Source organism: Orcinus orca, chromosome 6, assembly GCF_937001465.1.
Source record: "Orcinus orca chromosome 6, mOrcOrc1.1, whole genome shotgun sequence".
In the NCBI taxonomy this organism is placed as follows: Eukaryota; Metazoa; Chordata; class Mammalia; order Artiodactyla; family Delphinidae; genus Orcinus; species Orcinus orca.
In genome coordinates, this window is record NC_064564.1 from 114,899,363 (window position 1) to 114,916,360 (window position 16,998).

General features: G+C 57.8%; 1 protein-coding gene across 1 annotated transcript in view; it reads left to right on the forward strand.

Moving 5' to 3' along the window:
* HMCN2 (hemicentin 2) overlaps positions 1-16,998 on the forward strand; it is a 151,608-nt gene that overhangs the window by 101,917 nt on the left and 32,693 nt on the right. Inside the window, exons 53-68 of the mRNA XM_012532841.3 lie at positions 255-405; positions 1,218-1,436; positions 3,076-3,189; positions 3,592-3,779; positions 4,408-4,504; positions 5,274-5,435; positions 5,609-5,722; positions 6,696-6,898; positions 7,609-7,690; positions 9,273-9,404; positions 12,117-12,260; positions 12,349-12,508; positions 12,597-12,721; positions 13,181-13,364; positions 15,935-16,032; positions 16,577-16,843. Coding sequence (XP_012388295.2) covers positions 255-405; positions 1,218-1,436; positions 3,076-3,189; positions 3,592-3,779; positions 4,408-4,504; positions 5,274-5,435; positions 5,609-5,722; positions 6,696-6,898; positions 7,609-7,690; positions 9,273-9,404; positions 12,117-12,260; positions 12,349-12,508; positions 12,597-12,721; positions 13,181-13,364; positions 15,935-16,032; positions 16,577-16,843 — 2,440 coding nt within the window. The remainder of the gene's footprint in view (positions 1-254; positions 406-1,217; positions 1,437-3,075; positions 3,190-3,591; positions 3,780-4,407; positions 4,505-5,273; positions 5,436-5,608; positions 5,723-6,695; positions 6,899-7,608; positions 7,691-9,272; positions 9,405-12,116; positions 12,261-12,348; positions 12,509-12,596; positions 12,722-13,180; positions 13,365-15,934; positions 16,033-16,576; positions 16,844-16,998) is intronic.

Genomic DNA, 16,998 nt, shown 5'->3' on the forward strand with positions numbered 1-16,998 from the left:
CCTGGGCCCCACCCCACCCTTTGTATTTTAATAAGAAATTCAACTCTTTATAGGAAACAAGTCTCACGAACATTAAACCCTCACTGAATTCTCTTCTAATTTTTAAGTTGTGTGGATTTGGTGTTACAAAATTGTCGGCGTGTTCTTATCACTTTATGTTGTATTCCAAAAATTGTGTGAAAATAGAAGTACACTCGTCTGGGGGCTTTCTGCCCCTCATTTCTGATGTCTGTTTCCCCTCTTTCCACCCTCAGCCCGTGACCCCCAACCAGCGTGTCCACATCCTTGGTGAAGGACAGCTACTCCAGATCCAGCCCACGGAGGTCTCGGATTCTGGGCGATACGTGTGCATGGCCACCAATGTGGTTGGCGAGGATGACCAGGACTTCAACGTGCTCATCCAGGGTGTGTAGGGCCACAGGGAGGGGTGGGGCGTGGGCCAGTAGGACTGGGAGGCCGCATGGCTGGGGGTGGGGAGTGTCAGTGCTGCTGGGGTGGCCTGGTGGGAGGGCTCTGTTCTTACCGCTGTCTGTATGTGTGGCCCCCAAGCCCCTGGCCTGGGCTCTTTCATGAACTGACCTTGTGACAAGGACATTGTTGCCCCCCAGGCCTTGGTTTTACCTTTGTAAAATGTGGGTGATCAAATCAGGTGACCTTGAGGGCTCCCCCAGTTCAAAAAGCCAGTGATGAGGGGCCTCTGTGCTCCAAGGCACACACTCTGGCTAACGCTTAGAATCTGGCATTCTCCTCTGAGAAATACCAGCGTGTCACAAGACTGAGTCCACTAGACACGAGCTCCAGAGAGAGGAAACTTATCCTAGTGCCCAGCATAGTAGTTGCTCAGTAAACACTGGTTGAAGCAGTGAGTGAATTTAAAAACTGCCTTGGGGCTTCCCTGGTGGCACAGTGGTTGAGAGTCTGCCTGCCGATGCAGGGGACACTGGTTCTTGCCCCGGTCCAGGAAGATCCCACTTGCCGCGGAGCGGCTGGGCCTGTGAGCCATGGCCGCTGAGCCTGCGCGTCTGGAGCCCGCGTACCGCAAACAAACAAACAAACAAACAAAACAAACAAACAAACAAAAACTGCCTTGACTGAAGGATTTGGCTCAAAAGGTGGCATTTCTGTGCCTGGGGAGGGGCTGGGACGGGAATCTCTTTGAGCGGTTCATCCCCGTCCCTCAGCTGTGGGTCCTAATGGCTTTGTCCCCCACTCCCCAGTACCCCCCATGTTCCAGAAGGTGGGAGATGCCGGTGCAGCCTTTGAGACCCTGTCCCGAGAGGAAGAGGCCCGGGGTGGGGTGACAGAATACCGGGAGATCGTGGAGAACAACCCCGCCTACCTGTACTGTGACACCAACGCGGTCCCACCCCCGGAGCTCACCTGGTACAGGGAAGACCAGCCCCTCTCGGCCACAGATGGGGTGTCTGTTCTGCAAGGTAGGCCAGGGCTGCAGAGAGAAGCAGGGCATTTGCAGGCAGGCACCAGGGTCACACCCACATCAGAGCTGGTCTCCTCTGCCTTTCTGTAAGTCCTTGAGCTCTCCTGTGTGCTGCTTGCTGTGTGACCCCGGGCAGGGCACGTGACCACTCTGGACCTTAGCTGCCTTTTGTAAACCGGGGCTAGAAGTTCTTTACCAGTTTGAAGGCTAGAATGGGGTCCCTTTCTGCCTCTGGTTTTTAGAACAGAGGTTCTCATCTCGGCCGTGCCCACCTCTGGGCTTCAACATCTGTAATGTCCTGGCCCCTTTCTCTGGAGGTGTGGCCGGTTCCTTTATTAAGACCTTGTGACCCCAAATGCTGAAGACTCTCTCCCTGGGCTCTGATGACCACCCAGAGTCCAAGCTCATGGCTTATGTGACCTTTTAAATTTCTTCTTACAACTTTAAATATTTCTTTAAGGTTATTTAATTTTTGTAAACAACTGCTTTATTTCAGAATAGTTTTTTGTGGATGACTTTGAATTAAAAGGCTCCGGGGATGGGACTTAGAAATGCCTGGCTTCCCTAGGGTGGCCCACAACTGGGAGGTATTCGAGACACAGAGCCCGGATGGGGTCCTGCCGGGTCCTGCCAGGTCCTGCCTGGTCCTGCCAGGCTTGGGCCAGTTGTGGCGCTGTCCAGCAGAGGGGGATGATGTGGGCTGCAGGATGAACAGGGTCATTCCAGGGTTTGTACTTTGGTACTTGCAGAAGAAGGTTGCCCCTTGGAGATCTGGGAGAGGCAATGCTTACGGAAAGCTCGATTGACCTTTAACCTGGCACTGCCCTCTGACCTAGGGATGCAGTGAGCTCAGTCACATGCTGATTGGCCTCTGACCCTGGCCACTGACCCCTAATCCTGAGTACACAGTGGTCACAGTCACAGCTGACTTTAATTCTGGCCCTGATCACAGATTAACCTCATGTATTGAGTGACCCCTCCCCCAGCCGTGGCCGCTGCCTCCCCAAATCCCGGGTACTGTCTCCTGGCTCTGCACATAGTGAGCCCCTGGTTCTAACCCTGCTCACAGCCCACCACATCCTGGGTCAGAGATCCCCCAACCCAGAGTCCTGAGCACACAGCAACCCTAGCCCAGCTTCCACTAGAGACCAGCTCCAGTCCCACAGATGCCAGGCTCTGGCCCTGGCTGGCTCTTGTGCACAGAGGGTCCCAGGGGATGCACCCCAACTGCCCCCACGCCCAACCACTGCCGCCTCCTGAGAGCCTCTGCCGACATTTGCAAGCTCTCTGCCCCTTCCCTCTGCCTTCAGTGAGGAGCTGGGCTCAGCACTGCTGGGCACTCTTTTTGGGGAGCCTCAGTTTTTCCATCTGTAAGATGGGAGTAGTGACAGCACACGGAGTCAGAGGCCAGGGAAATGCTCGGCCCAGGGCCTAGCACAGAGTACGCTGCCACTGCGCTTTATTTGATCCCCTTGGCCCGTGACCTGAGCAGAGCAGGCGATTCTCTGCGTTTCACAGATGAGGTGGGGGAGCGGGAGTGGCCGGGGGGGGGGGAAGTGATGTGTCCCAGGTCCCCTCCAGGGGGAAGAGCGGGTTTCCTCGCCCTGGCTCAGGCCTCTGTCCCCATGTCCCCGCAGGAGGCCGGGTCCTGCAGATCCCCCTGGTACGTGCGGAAGATGCCGGGAGGTACTCTTGCAAGGCCTCCAATGAGGTGGGCGCGGACTGGCTGCACTACCAGCTGCTGGTGCTGAGTGAGTGGCCCGGCCTGGGGGCGGGCGGGCGCGGCGTGCTCTCATGGCTACAGGTCCCATGAGGGGCCCCCTCCCAGAGGGGGTCCAAGTGGAGAGCATGTTCAGTCCTACTGTACTCGGAGGTTGGTAAGGTAGGGGTTACGAGCTTGGGCTCTGAAACCAGACAGGACTGGATTCAAATGTGAGCTGCTTCCTAGCTGTGTGACCTTGAGCAAATCACAGCCCTCTCTGTGCCCCAGATTCCTTAGCTGCGGCAGGGCCTGGGAGCGCTTGGTGGGCAGGGTTCAAGGAGACCCCGCCAGTGCCCGGCACCAAGCAGTGTTCTTGCCTCGACGCCCGCCCCCCCAGGGACCTTTCCCAGGGAGGCTGCCCGCTCTTCACCCTCTTCTCCCCCCGACCCAGCCCCACCTGTGATCCCGGGTGCCACAGAGGAGCTGGTGGAGGAGGTGACTGCCAACGCCAGCAGCACCGTCAGCCTACAGTGCCCGGCCCTGGGCAACCCTGTGCCCACCATCTCGTGGCTCCAGAACGGGCTGCCTTTCTCCCCAAGCCCGTGGCTGCAGGTCCTGGAGGACGGGCAAGTGTTGCAGGTCAGGGCGACCCCCGGCTTGGGCTGAAGGCAGCGGCTGCTGCGACGCAGCGCTGCTTGTCTGAGGACCGATGAGCTGACCCCTCTCTGGGCCAAACGAGGCTCTTTGCCTGAAACCACGTTGGAGCCCCTGGGATTTAATTCAGCCCACCAGATAACCGTATGTGAGCAGCCTTGCTGGGCTACGCATGGCACCTGAAAAGGACGCACAGGCGTGCCACACTTGGAGCCCAGCACGGCACAGGGCAGCCTTCCTCGGGAATGCCATTGGACGCTTACAGAGCTGTGCCCAGCACCTAGGACCTCGGGCAGCTCCTCGGCCACCCAGTGTCCAGACACAGCCCCACGGCACCCCTGGAGTCCAACACAGCACACAGCACCCTCCTCGGGGCTGGGGGAGGGGACTGTTGTCACCATCTAGTTTGCTACGGGGACTCATCCGTCTGCTTCGCATGCCCCCAGGTGTCACAGAAAGCCCTAGATGGCTGTGGGGTGAGCCCCTAAGCATTGCTCCGTGTAGGCAAAGGTGGTCTTCCTGGTCCCTGCCGTGCCTGGAATGGGTGGGAGGAACCCTCACACTAGTTCCCGGTGGGACCCAGAGCCATCCGGCCGGTGGCATGTGCCCACAGGTGTCCACGGCAGAGGTGGCTGACGCTGCCAGCTACATGTGTGTGGCCGAGAACCCGGCGGGCTCCGCGGAGAAGCTCTTCACCCTCAGGGTGCAAGGTGAGCTGGGCTGAGCAGGAAAGCCCCTGGGTTCCCCAGCTGAGGAGGGGCTGGTGCTCTGGGTCTGCCCCACGCGCTCCGAGGACTCACCGTGCGGGCAGACACGGCGCCTCGGTCCTTCCAGTGTCCTGGGCTCTGGGCCAGTGCCAGCCGTACCCCAGGAGCGCATGTGGGGGACCCTGATCGCTAGATAATTTTAAGCAGCTTCGGGGGCTGCCAGAAGAATGGATCTTCTGAGGCCTTAGAGCACCATGATTGCGCATTTGCTGTGTACCTGGCGTGGGGCTGAGTACTTTCCCCGGACTCATAGCTGAGATGTTAGCCCAATCTTAGGGCTGTGGAAACAGACTCAGAGATGTCACCCAGTGGGGGTCTCCCCGCCCTGGAGTCGGTCGGCCCTCTCCACCTCTGCATTCTTATGACGCATATACGTCTCAGTGGCCATGAGCTCTGCCTCCAGACGTGGGGCAGCTGTGGCCTCGGGGCGGAGGGATGATGGTATTACTCAAGGTCTAGGACTCAAACCTGAACTGATATTCTGGCTCTGCCACTGAGCAGCTGAGTGACCTCGGAAAAGTGACTCTTCCTCTCTGATCTCTAAGCCCCCGTGTTCGCATCTGTAAGATGGTTATGACAGATAGGAGCTGCTGCACAGTGAGGTTTGAAGCTCCAGGAGCTAGTGAAGGCCCTGTGTCTCACTCTGGCTGTCCGCTCCCTGCCGGTATGCGTCGTCATGTGTCTTTCTTTATCCTGGTGGCCGCGGGGACAGTCCCACCACGAATCGCGGGTCTGAACTCGGAGCAGGTCACCGCCATCCTCAACAGCAGCGTCTCCTTCCCATGCGAGGTCCACGCTCACCCGAGCCCTGAAGTCACGTGGTACAAGGACAGCCGGGCCCTCTCCATGGGAGAAGAAGTCTTCCTCCTGCCTGGTGAGTAAACTGAGGCTGGGGACCCAGCTCTGAGGCTCTGTGGGAAAGCAGAGCTGCCTCCCCAAACCTGGGACGGGACTGGATGTCGGGGAGGGCTTTAGGACTGTGGGCGTGGGGGCTGGGGGCTGGGGCCTGTTCGCTGGTACCAGGGCTATCTCCCCCACCCCTGGCAGGCACCCACACGCTGCAGCTGGCTCGGGCACAGCCGTCGGACTCCGGAATGTACATGTGTGAGGCCCTCAATGCCGCCGGCCGGGACCAAAAGCTGGTGCAGCTTAGCGTGCTGGGTATGTCCTGTCTGTCCCCCCACCTGCACTGTCCCCCACTCCTTCAATCAGCCCTCACACCCTCAGACAGCACAGCCAGGAGAGGGGCAGCCGGCCCTGGGGGAGCCTGGGATGCCCTGTGCCCTCTGCTGCAGTGGTATCAGGGGGGCGTGGTGGTTAAGATCCTAGTTTTTAGCGTTTGGACATGCTTGGGTTTGAAACTCAGCTGTCCACTTATTTGCTCTGTGACCTTGGGCAAGTCACTTCCCCTCCCTGAGCCTTGGGTCTCTCAGCTGTAAGGTGATGGTTGGTATAAGGGTAAGATGATGGTATGTGAGCCCTTAGCCCAGTGCCTGGTGCCCCGTGAGCTGTGAAGCTGAGGAGGGGACAGCAGGATAACAGCCAGAGCTGGCCCAGGAAGGGCCCTTCCCAAGCCTGATGGATCACGAAGTTCTCCGCATGGAACCTTCTGGGGGGCTTCTGGTCTTCTGAATCCTCTTGGGGAAAAGCTGGCCCAAGATGTCATGAGCCAGCACTCCCTGGAGGGTTCTTTCGAGCCCTGGGGCAGGTTCATTCATTTGTGCCTGTTCACCTACTGTGCGCCCGGCACCGTGCCAGGTCTTGTGGGCTCACAGCTGGGGTGGGAGCTTCTGCACTGGTTTGCTGGAGGGACATGGGCCTGTGGACCCGCATGGAGGGCCCTAACCTAGCTGGGGCCTGCCCTGTGTAGGAAAGAGCCTAGGAGGGTTGTCATAGCATCTCCCCCGACTGGGAGGCTGAACCCAGAGAGGGCAAGAGGCTTTTCCCAGGTCACCCAGCGGGCCCTTGGCATGCTGGCCTGGCTTCTCTTCTTCCAGCTCCCTGGGTCTGTGCCATCCCCTGCGGCGGGGTCCACTGCGTGACCTTGTCTCTCCATAGGCTGTTAGCCTGCGGCTGGGGCCAGGGAGGACACGGGGAAGGCCGCGCCCCTCACTCAGCTCATCTCCTTCCCCAGTTCCCCCAACCTTCAGGCAGGCTTCCAGTGGCCCCCAGGGTGTGGTCCTGGTGAAGGCGGGGGACAAGGCCGTCCTGAGCTGCGAGGCAGACTCACTTCCCGAGCCAACTGTGACCTGGCACAAGGACGGGCAGCCCCTGGTCCTGGCACAGAGGACCCAAGCTCTGCTGGGTGGGCAGAGGCTGGAGATCCAGGACACCCAGGTGAGATGTCTGGTGGTGCGGGCAGCCGCGGGAAGCCCTGGGAATGTCACCTCCTGGTCCTGGGGAGCCGAGGGTGGGCATGGGGAGCAGCTGGATGGCAAAATGGGGGGGCTGCTGCCTCCTTGGCCTGCAGGATCCCAATCCAAGATGATTAGCAGCGTCCGGGGTGGGAGACGTGGGAAGAGCACGGGGCCCCAGATCGGGCTCCACACTGACTTACAGAATCACTTGGAGCAGATCCGCCTGCCTGTTGCCCCAGAATCCAGAAGCCTTTGCAGGCCCCTCTGGTTGTGACTCCCTGGGAGTCTGTTCCACCTGCCCACGCCCCTCCCTGGGATGGATTAGACACTCACAAGTGTTCTTTGGATGAACATTTGCTGCTCCTCTCGGATTGCACCTGGGTTCCGTCTCCTGACTCAGCGCCATCCCCACAGTGAGGGAACCTTCTCCTCCAGGCTCCACAGACAGACGTGCAGCCCCAGGGAAGGGTGGGGTCTGGATCCTGTGCACTCACCTTCCATCGGCCCTCCTGCATCTCAAGGCTCTTGGGAAAGGCCAGAGGGTCCCATCTCCCCTTTGGCTTCCCAGGCAGGACCAGCATATTTGGGTAGTCCCTGCTGTGGAAGGTTCTGGGACCTGGATGTTTTGGGGGAGCCGTAGGTATCCCCACTGCAGCCGCACACTGTCTTCATGTGCTCTCTCTGTCCCAGGTGTCGGATAAAGGTTTATACAGCTGTAGAGTCAACAATACAGCCGGGGAGGCCGTGCGGACCTTCATCCTCACGGTCCAGGGTAAGCCGGGCACCAGGCTGCCAGCGTCGCTGCGGTACCCCTAGCAGCACAGGGAGTTGCCAAGGATGGGAAGGGCCACAGCTGGAAAGGGAAGGTGTGGCTGAGTGTTTAGGGCACAAGATCTGGAATTGAAAAGACCAGGATCCGAATAGGACTCTGCCAATGACTTGCTCTGTGGGACTCAGTAGAGTGACTTTACCCCTTTAAACCTCAGCTTTATCTTCAGTGAAAGGAGCTAAACGTGGTACCTGCCTGTGTGGCACCCAGGAAGTGCTCCATCTGTGGTCTGCCATGACTGTGTCTAGAAAGTGCTGGGCCCGGGGCCCGGCGTGGAAGCACTGGGGCAGGAGCCCTAAGAGATCAGACCCTCGGAGTGCAGGGGCCATGTCACCCCCGCCTGAGCCCTGAGGTGCCTGCCCCGGCAGCCCAAGAATGGAACAGAGATGGCATTTCATTGGGGGTAGCTCAAGCTGGGGATGAGGGAGAGCCTGTTGGAGCTGCCTAGGGAAGCAAGGGATGAAGGCTTGGCCAGATTTCCTCAGGATCAGCTATTGTGTCGGTTAGGGAATAGGCTCAGCTGGGTAACAAAAAGACCCCAAAATACAGTGCATCAGGTAAGAGAGACGTTTACCTCTGTCATCCAGAAGCCCAGAGGTGAGTGTCTAGGCTGGAGGGGAGATCTGTGCCTACCAAGAGGTAATTTAGGGACCAGGATCCTTCCATCCTGTTGATCTCCCATCCCCTGGGGGTTGTCCCTGTCCATGTCGCATCCTGTCCCAGCCCACGAAGCAGAAATGAGCAGACGTAGAGGGCAAGCATTTTTATTTTAAGTGGGTGATGCAGAAGTTGCATCTGTCCCCTGTGCTTGTATCCCATGAGTGAGAACTTTGACAGCTGGCCACAGCAGGCTGCAGGGGAGACTGGGAAATGTAGTTTCTACCTGAGTGACCCCGTGCAAGATGGGATGGACAGCTTGTGGGGACACCAGCTGTCTGCTGCACATGCCAAACCCGGTAGCCTCTCCAAAAGGGGGACAGTGGACGGATTCAACCCTGAGCCATATTGAGTACCAGTGTTGAAAATTATTGACACCAGGTCTGCTGCTCAAAGCTCATAGCTTCTTCTCCTGGTGGCCACCTTAATGAACAGTGGGAAGGGAGGAATGTCTGGTCCTTGAGGGAGAAGATGTTTCATCCCGAGCACAGCTATCTCTTTTCCACTGGTACTGGCTACCTGGGATGCACGACTTCATCCTGGCTGAGCAGGGGAGAGTGTTGGGATCAATTAGTGATGTCTGCCCTGGCATAGTCTAAGGTCTGCAGGTGCAATAGCCATGAAATTTACCATCCTTGGGCTAAGTGGTCCCCGCCTGGGCTCTGCTTTGTAAATGTTTTGAAATAGCCAGCTGCTGGTTGTATTTACATTTGCGAATAAAACAACTCATATCATCACCAATGGCAAGGCATAAAATGTCAACTCCTAACCACAGGGAAGGGCTTCTCGGGCATCCCTGATCTGCCTGAGAGGAGGGAAGCAGGAGGCAGGGTCTTAGGATTCTGGGAATCTGGCTTCTCTCCTGCAGTGCCCCCAACGTTTGAGAACCCCAAGACGGAGACCGTGAGTCAGGTGGCCGGAAGCCCCCTGGTCCTGAGCTGTGACGTGACTGCAGTCCCTGCACCTAGTGTTACTTGGCTGAAAGACAGAATGCCTGTTGGTGAGTGCATTAGTCCTTATCTTGTTGGCGCCAAGTAGTCCTTTATTTAATGAAATGGCAGTGAAAACAGAAGGGGTAGTTGGTTGTTAACGGTTCTTACTTGGCAAAATCAAAAGCTGGCGGTGCCCTGTTGGTCCCATCCCCCCCGATTTGTCTTTCGACCCTGTTGGCCTTGAAATCCCAACACTGAGGACCCTCTGAGTGGGGGCTCAGTGGCTTCTTGTGTTTGTGTCCATAGTCAGCTCCCACGGGACAGAAATGCAGAGTGGGTGCTGCGGGTCTAGCTGGCCCGACCGTGGGCCTGGCGTTGGCCCCGAAGCTGCTCCTTCTCCAGTAACTCAGCTCCATTCGGCCCAGCGGTTGGTCACCCCATCCAGGCCTTCAACCTTGCCCCGCTCTCTTCCTCTCCCCCGACCCACCCACCCATCGGTCAGTAGACACCTCGTCTTGTCAACATAAATGCCTCTGGTGCCAGCACTGCTCTCCATCCATAGCCTTTCCCGTTCCAGCCACCACTGTCCACACCCCTGGGTGAGGGCAGCAGCCCCTACACTGGTCTCTCGGGTCTCCTCCATGCCTCCAATGCAGGCTCCACCGGGGCAGAAGGGATCACAAAGTGCAGCTCTGAGTGGGTCAGTTGTCTGTTGAAACTGAAAATCCTTTCGTGCCTGGAGTCCTCAGAACCACAGCCCAGGAGGCCCTTCGGGGCTGGGGCCAGCCCCCCTCTCCCTGCCCTGCTGCGTGCTCCAGACAGACCCAGCTGCTCTTGACTCCTTGCATATGCCTATGTCTGTCTGTCTGTCTCTGTCTTTCTCTCTCTCAATAACAGCCTTATTGAGATGTAATTCACATACTCTACAATTTACCCAATGAAAGCATCTAGATCAATTCTTTTTTGTATGATCACAGACCATCCCCGCAATCAACTTTGGAACATTTTTTTTCCAACTGTATATTTTCTTTTTTAAAAAATTGAAGTATAGTTGATTTACAGTGTTGTGTAAATTCTGCTGTATAGCAAAGTGATTCAGCTTTACATATATTCGTTCTTTTTATAGTCTTTTCCATAATGGTTTATCATAGGATATTGAATATAGTTCCCTGTGCTATACAGTAGAACCTTGTTGTTTATCATTTTGGAACATCTTTATCACCCCAAGGGAAATCCCTTACCCATCGCCTTCACTCCCAGCCGCCCCGGCCTTAGGCAGCCACTAACCTACTTTCTGTCTCTATAGACTTACCTGTTCTGGACAATTCATATAACACGTGGAATCATACAACACGTGACCTCTTGTGACTGGCTCCTTCCACTTAGCATAGTGTCTTCAAGGTTCATCCGTGTTGTAGTATGTGTCAGTTCTTCATTCCTTTTTTAAGTTAATTTTTTTCTTTCTTTTTTGTGGCTGAATGTTCCACTGTGTAGATATATCATGTTCTGTTTATCCGTCCACCAGCTGATGGACATTTGTGTTGTATCCACCTTTTGGCTATGGTGGATAGAGTGCTGTGAACGTTTGTGTACAAGTGTTTGTGTGGCGTTTGCTGTCCTTCCTCTTTGATATATACCTGGGAGTGGAATTGCTGTGGACCCTGTTCTCTCTCGGCTCCAGCTCTTGGCACGCGCTGTTTCCTCCCTGAAATGCTCATCCCAGGCTCCCCGGACCACCTCCACTTTCACCTGGCTGATTCAGACTCACCTTCAGGTCTCAGCTGAGACTCACCTCCTCCAGAAGCCTGGCCTGGTCTCTCCATGCTCCGTCAGGGTTTCACAGGGCTGGGCACACAGGATTGTACCTGTGTCGCTGTCTCTGATGTATTTTGAACTCCTTGAGGACAGGGACCACGTTTCACTCATCTTTGATTCCCGAGCTCTCTCGCTGTTGGACACGTAGTAGTTGCTCAATACATTTTGTGTTGAAAGACTGGCTGGACAGATGAGGATCTGGGGGAGGGCAGACCAGTCTGGACTGGTGCAGTTAGAGAAGGCTTTGGGGCAGAGGTGCTGCTGGACAACACGAGGGGGAGAGATTCTAGGCTGGGGGAGGGGTGCAGCTTGAGCAGAGGCCCAGGGGAAGCCCCACACTGGACTTACGTTGGAGTCAGTGAGTGGCTGGTTCACCTTGATCAGTGCGGGGAGGGAAAGGTTGGAAGGAGGGTGGGAGATGAGGGCTGGGCCTGAGCGTCCACAGGAAGAGGAGCAAGTCCTGGACTCTAAAGGGGGCGGTGGGGGGGCACTTCCCTGACTGTCCAGTGGTTAAGATGCCGAGCTCCCAATGCAGGAGGCGCGGGTTCGATCCCTGGTCGGGGAACTAGGATCCTGCCTGCCACATGGCATGGCCAGAAAAATAAATAAAAATTAAAAAATAAAGGGAGTGGGGTCCCTTGGGAAGAAATGTGCCCAGTGAGGGAAGTAGGGAGGGGTTGGTTGTAAGGACCAGAGCAATCAAAGGAGTCCAGGCTGGGGAAGGCCGTGACGTAAATGGCTAGAGGCCCTGCCCACATCTGGGCCCACGTCTGGGCCTCAGTTTCCCTATGAGCATAAGAAAGGGGTGGGTGATTCAAGGTTCCCAGGGTCTTTCCAGCCTTGTGAGTGTGGGGGTCAGGCGCCCCCTGAGGGAGTCACGAGACTTCTCTGTCTGGGCCCAGTGGTGGCAGCTGGGGCGGTGGGTCTGAGCAGGTGAGGTCCTGCCACACCCCTCCGTCCCACAGAAAGCAGTGTGGCACGTGGTGTGGTCTCCCGGGGGGGCCGCCTCCAGCTGAGTCACTTGCAGCCAGACCAGGCTGGCACCTACACGTGTGTGGCCGAGAATGCCCTGGCGGAGGCCCGCAAGGACTTCGTGGTGGCCGTGCTGGGTACGTCTGCACCCTGCGCCCCCCGTGTCCCACCCCCATGCCAGCCCCAGCCACTGCCCCGGGCCTCACCACACCCACTCTGCCACAGTGGCCCCCCGGATCCGGAGCTCGGGCGCCACGCAGGAGCACAGCGTCCTGGAGGGGCAGGGGCTGCGGCTGGACTGCGAGGCTGACGGGCAGCCACCACCCGACGTGGCCTGGTTGAAGGACGGTGGCCCGCTGGGCCAGGGCGCCGGCCCCCACCTCCGGTAAGACCCAGCCTGTGACCTCCCCGCCCCGGGAGGCAAGCCTGCAGGCCCTCACGCACCTGCTCCCGGCTCTCCCTCCCCGGGGCAGGTTCTACCTGGAGGGCAGCTCCCTGGTGCTAAAGGGCCTGAAGGCCTCGGACTCGGGGGCCTACACCTGCGTGGCCCACAACGCGGCCGGTGAGGACGCCAGGCTGCACACCATGAACGTGCTGGGTGAGCAGCTGAGGGGCGAGGAGAGCCGGGCCGCCCCACCGTCCCAGGGCGGCAGCAGCCTGGCCGCCGTGGGGCCTCCACTGGGGCACCTGGAGGGCGGTGCCAGGGCCCGGATACGGGAGCCCTGGTGAAGCCCCAGCCGTGCCCACTCTGTGAGCCAGGCCAGCCTGACCTGTCCGGGCCTCTGCCCCATCCTCAGACTAGGGGCACAACTGCGACAGCCCAGGGGCGCAGTGGGGGAGTCGGGATAAAGGAGAGACCCACACCCCCAGGCAGTGGGCTTCATCATCACCTGGGTGGGGCGCGGGCCTGAGACCCACGTGATGATTGCCACACGATGGCTGCACGTGGCAGAAGTCGAGGTATCGGCGCCACCTCCTGGGACTTCCCTGAGAGGAGCCTGCCTCCCCGCCCAGGCCCCCTCACTGCCCCCGTTTTTCCTCTCTGCCCACCCACCAGTGCCTCCCACCATCGAGCAGGGCGCAGAGGGCGCAGGGACCCTGGTGAGCAGGCCTGGGGAGCTGGTGACCATGGCGTGCCCTGTCCGGGGCTCCCCGCGCATCCACGTGAACTGGCTCAAGGATGGCCTGCCCCTCGCGCTCTCCCAGCGCACCCACCTCCACGGCTCGGGCCGCACCCTCAGGTAAGGGAGCGGCTCCCCTGCTCAAGGATGGCCTGCCCCTCGCGCTCTCCCAGCGCACCCACCTCCACGGCTCGGGCCGCACCCTCAGGTAAGGGAGTGGCTCCCCTGCCCGCCAGCCAGCGGACGGCAGGCCCCAGATACACTCTTCAGGCAGCTTGGGCTTAAAAGCACGTCTGAATGGTTTTTAGACTAAAAATAACATAAACATACAGAGGTTTTTGATGGCGAGAGTAGGAGATGAAAGGGGCCTCTGCCCTCAGGCTTTCACAGCCCAGTGGGGGAGGTACAGATCCGGGTGATGACATCTGGTGGCATCTAAGTCAGCCTGGCCCCAGGTAGAAGAAATCTGGGAAGGCTTCCTGGAAGAAAGTGCCTGAGCAACGTCTTCATGCATTCAGCAGCACTTAACGGGGTGCTTGCTGTTCCAGGTGCAGTTCCAGGTACTGGGCTGGAGCAGTGAGCAAGATGGAGCCTTTGCTCCTGCAGCTTTGGGGAGGGAGGGGAATGGAAAAGAAAGAGATATAAAAGTGACATGTCACAAGGGATGTGTGCTCAGAAGAATAAAGTAGGGTGAGGGGATGGGAGGTGGCAGTGGAGGGTGCTATTTTAGGGTGGCCAGCAGTAGGCACTCAGATGAGGTGACACTTGAGCAGAGATGGAAGGCGATGAGAAGGGGAGGTGAGTGGATTCCATGGCAGAAAGAATTCCATTCCTTCCAGGCAGGAAGAGCAGGTTCAAAGGCCCTGCGGTGGGCGTGTGGCTGTGTGTTCTCGAAACAGAGTTGGAGGGTCGGTTATGAAGGGGGATGTCAGGTGACACAGGGCCTCGTAAGTCCTTCAAAAGACTTGGGCTTTCCTAAGGAGAGAAGGGAAGCCCTGAGAGGGTTTTCAACAGAGAAGTCACATCATGACGTGACTTAAATTTTGTGTATGTGGTAAAATACACATAATAGAAAATTTACCATTTTAGCCATTTTTAAGTGTACTGTTCAGGGGCATTAAGTACATTCACATCGTTGTGCAACCTTCACCATCTCCAGACCTTTTCATCTCCCCAAACGGAAACTCTGCCCCATCGAACACTAATTCCCCACCCTGCTCCCCAGCCCCTGGCACCCAGCACTGTACTTTCTGTCTGTGAACCTGCCTTATTCTGAGTACCTCAGGTAAGTGGAATCATGCAATCGTTGTCCTTCTGTGACTGGTTTATTTCACGCAGCATCATGATTTCATCCATGTTGTACCATGTGTCAAATTTTCCGTCCTAATTTTTAAGGCTGAATAATATCGCCTGGTATGTGTAGAACACGTTATCCTTTCACCCATCGAGGACACTTGGTTTGCTTCCACATTTTAGCAGCTGTGAATAATGCTGCTGTGAACATGGGTGTTGGCTTATCTGTTTGAGCTTCTACTTTCATTTCTTTGCGGTTGTGACTTAGGTTTTTAGACGATCCTTCTGGCTGCAGTGTGGACAGCAGACTGTAGGGCCAAGGGCAGAGTGGGAGGGCATTTTAGGGCTGCGGCCACAAGCCAGGTGAGACGTGGTGGGGCCTGGATCAGAGCCACGTGGTGGAAGTGCGGAGAGACGGGGAGGGGTTGAGCAGGGCTCTGGGGTCTCTATCTGGGAACCCGGAAGGCTGAAGTCTGTTTTCTGAGATGGGTCCACAGTGGGAGGGGCAAGTTGAGGGGTGAGACCGGTGTTCTGTTCCAACCTGTTGGTTGGAGAGGTTCTTGGACATACAGGGAAGATGGAAACCAGGCATTTGATACTCCTGTCAGGAGTTTAGGAGGTAGATGTTTGGAGATTGTCAGTGAACAGGTGGTGTTGGAAGCCAGGATGGGCTGCGGGCCCCAGGAAGTGAGTGTGGACTGAGCCTGGGCTGCCAGCATTAGGGTGGTTATAACAGACATTTCAGGGTCACTGGGGACGTTGACAAGGGCGGCTCAGGAGGAGTGGTCGGGGCAAAAGGGGGTTTGAGAGACAGTGAGGGTTCAGGCAGTGGAGACAGTGAGTAGAGACGAGTCTGGCGAGTCCTGAAAACTGAGAGGAATTGTCTAGAAGAAGGGGGTGGGAGTACAGGCTGTCCGGGGGTGGGCCAGTGGAGCTTCCAGAATTTGGGAAGCAGGAAGTCTGGCTGCAGAGTGAGGTGGGCAGAGAAGGCAGCAGGGGTAGGGGGTGAGGTGGGGACTCTCCCTCTCTCCCCTTCTCTCTGCTTCTCTCTCTCTCCCTCTCTCTCCTTCTCTCTCTCTCTCTCTCTCTCTCCCTCTCTCTCCCTCTCTCTCCTTCTCTCTCCCTCTCTCTCCTTCTCTCTCCCTCTCTCCCCTTCTCTCTCCCTCTCTCTCTCTCCCTGTCTCTCTCTCCCTGTCTCTCTCCCTCTCCCCCCCTCCCTCTCCTCCCTCTCCCCCTCTCCCTCTCCCCCCTCTCCCCCCTCCCCCTCTCCCCTCCCCCCTCTCCCCTCCCCCCTCTCCCCCCCTCTTCCCCCCTCTCCCTCCCCTCTCTCTTTCTTCCTGTCTCTCTCTCTCTCACTCTCTCTCTCTCATCCCCCACCCTTTGCTCTCGGGCTTCAGGATTTCCCAGGTGCAGCTGGCAGATTCCGGCATCTTCACCTGTGTGGCTTCGAGCCCAGCGGGCGTGGCTGACAGGAACTTTACCTTGCAGGTGCACGGTAAGGAGCAGGGGAGTGGGTTAGCGGGTCCTTCGGCCTTAGGGGCGAGAATCAAGGCTCTCGTCCCCTCCCCTCTGCCCATCTGGGTGAAACCAAGGGTTGGCCCTCAGGGATGTCAGGGCAGGGCAAATACTCAGTCTCTGATTCATTCGGTCACTCATTCATTGATCTCACAAGTAGTTGTTGGACACTAGTGTGCCAGGGCCTTGCCAGGCACTGGAATATGGCAGTGAGCAGAGGTAGCCCTGACACCAGGAAGTCGGTGAGGGAAACAGCTCTGTAAAATTAAAATTCCACGCAACTAGTGATACCAGGGTAAGGACAGGGTGCCACAGGAGCACAGAGGAGGGCACCTCACCTGGCCTCGGGCATTCAGGGAAGGCTTCCTGGAGGAGGTGAGGTCTAAGCTGAGGACTGAAGATGAGAAGGAATAGTCCAGGAGAAGGGCATTCTGGCCCATAGTTACAGTCTGTGCAAAGTCCAGAGACGAGGGCCACCTGGCATTGGATAAGTTGGCTCGTGCCCACTCTTTTGCCCTGTGCAGTGCCCCCTGTCCTGGAGCCGGTCGAGTTCCAGAATGACGTGGCGGTGGTCCGTGGCTCCCCGGTGGTCCTCCCCTGTGAAGCCCGGGGCAGCCCCCCGCCCCTCGTTTTGTGGATGAAGGATGGGGAACCCTTTTTGCCCCGGAGCCTGGAACAGGGGCCTGGCCTACAGCTGGAGACAGCGGGAGTTGGCGACTCAGGGATCTACTCCTGCGTGGCCGTGAGCGAGGCAGGGGAAGCGAGGAGGCATTTCCGGCTGACGGTGATGGGTGGGTCACCTGCCCCCAGCGCCAGCTTCTCTGGGCCAGGGACGGGACGGGGGCCCTCGGGGGCGATGGAGGCGGTGAGAGAGGTGAGCACCCTGGAGGCTTGGGGCTTAGGGAGCAGGCCTCGCCGACCTGGCTGCAGGGGCTGGGGGCCAGGA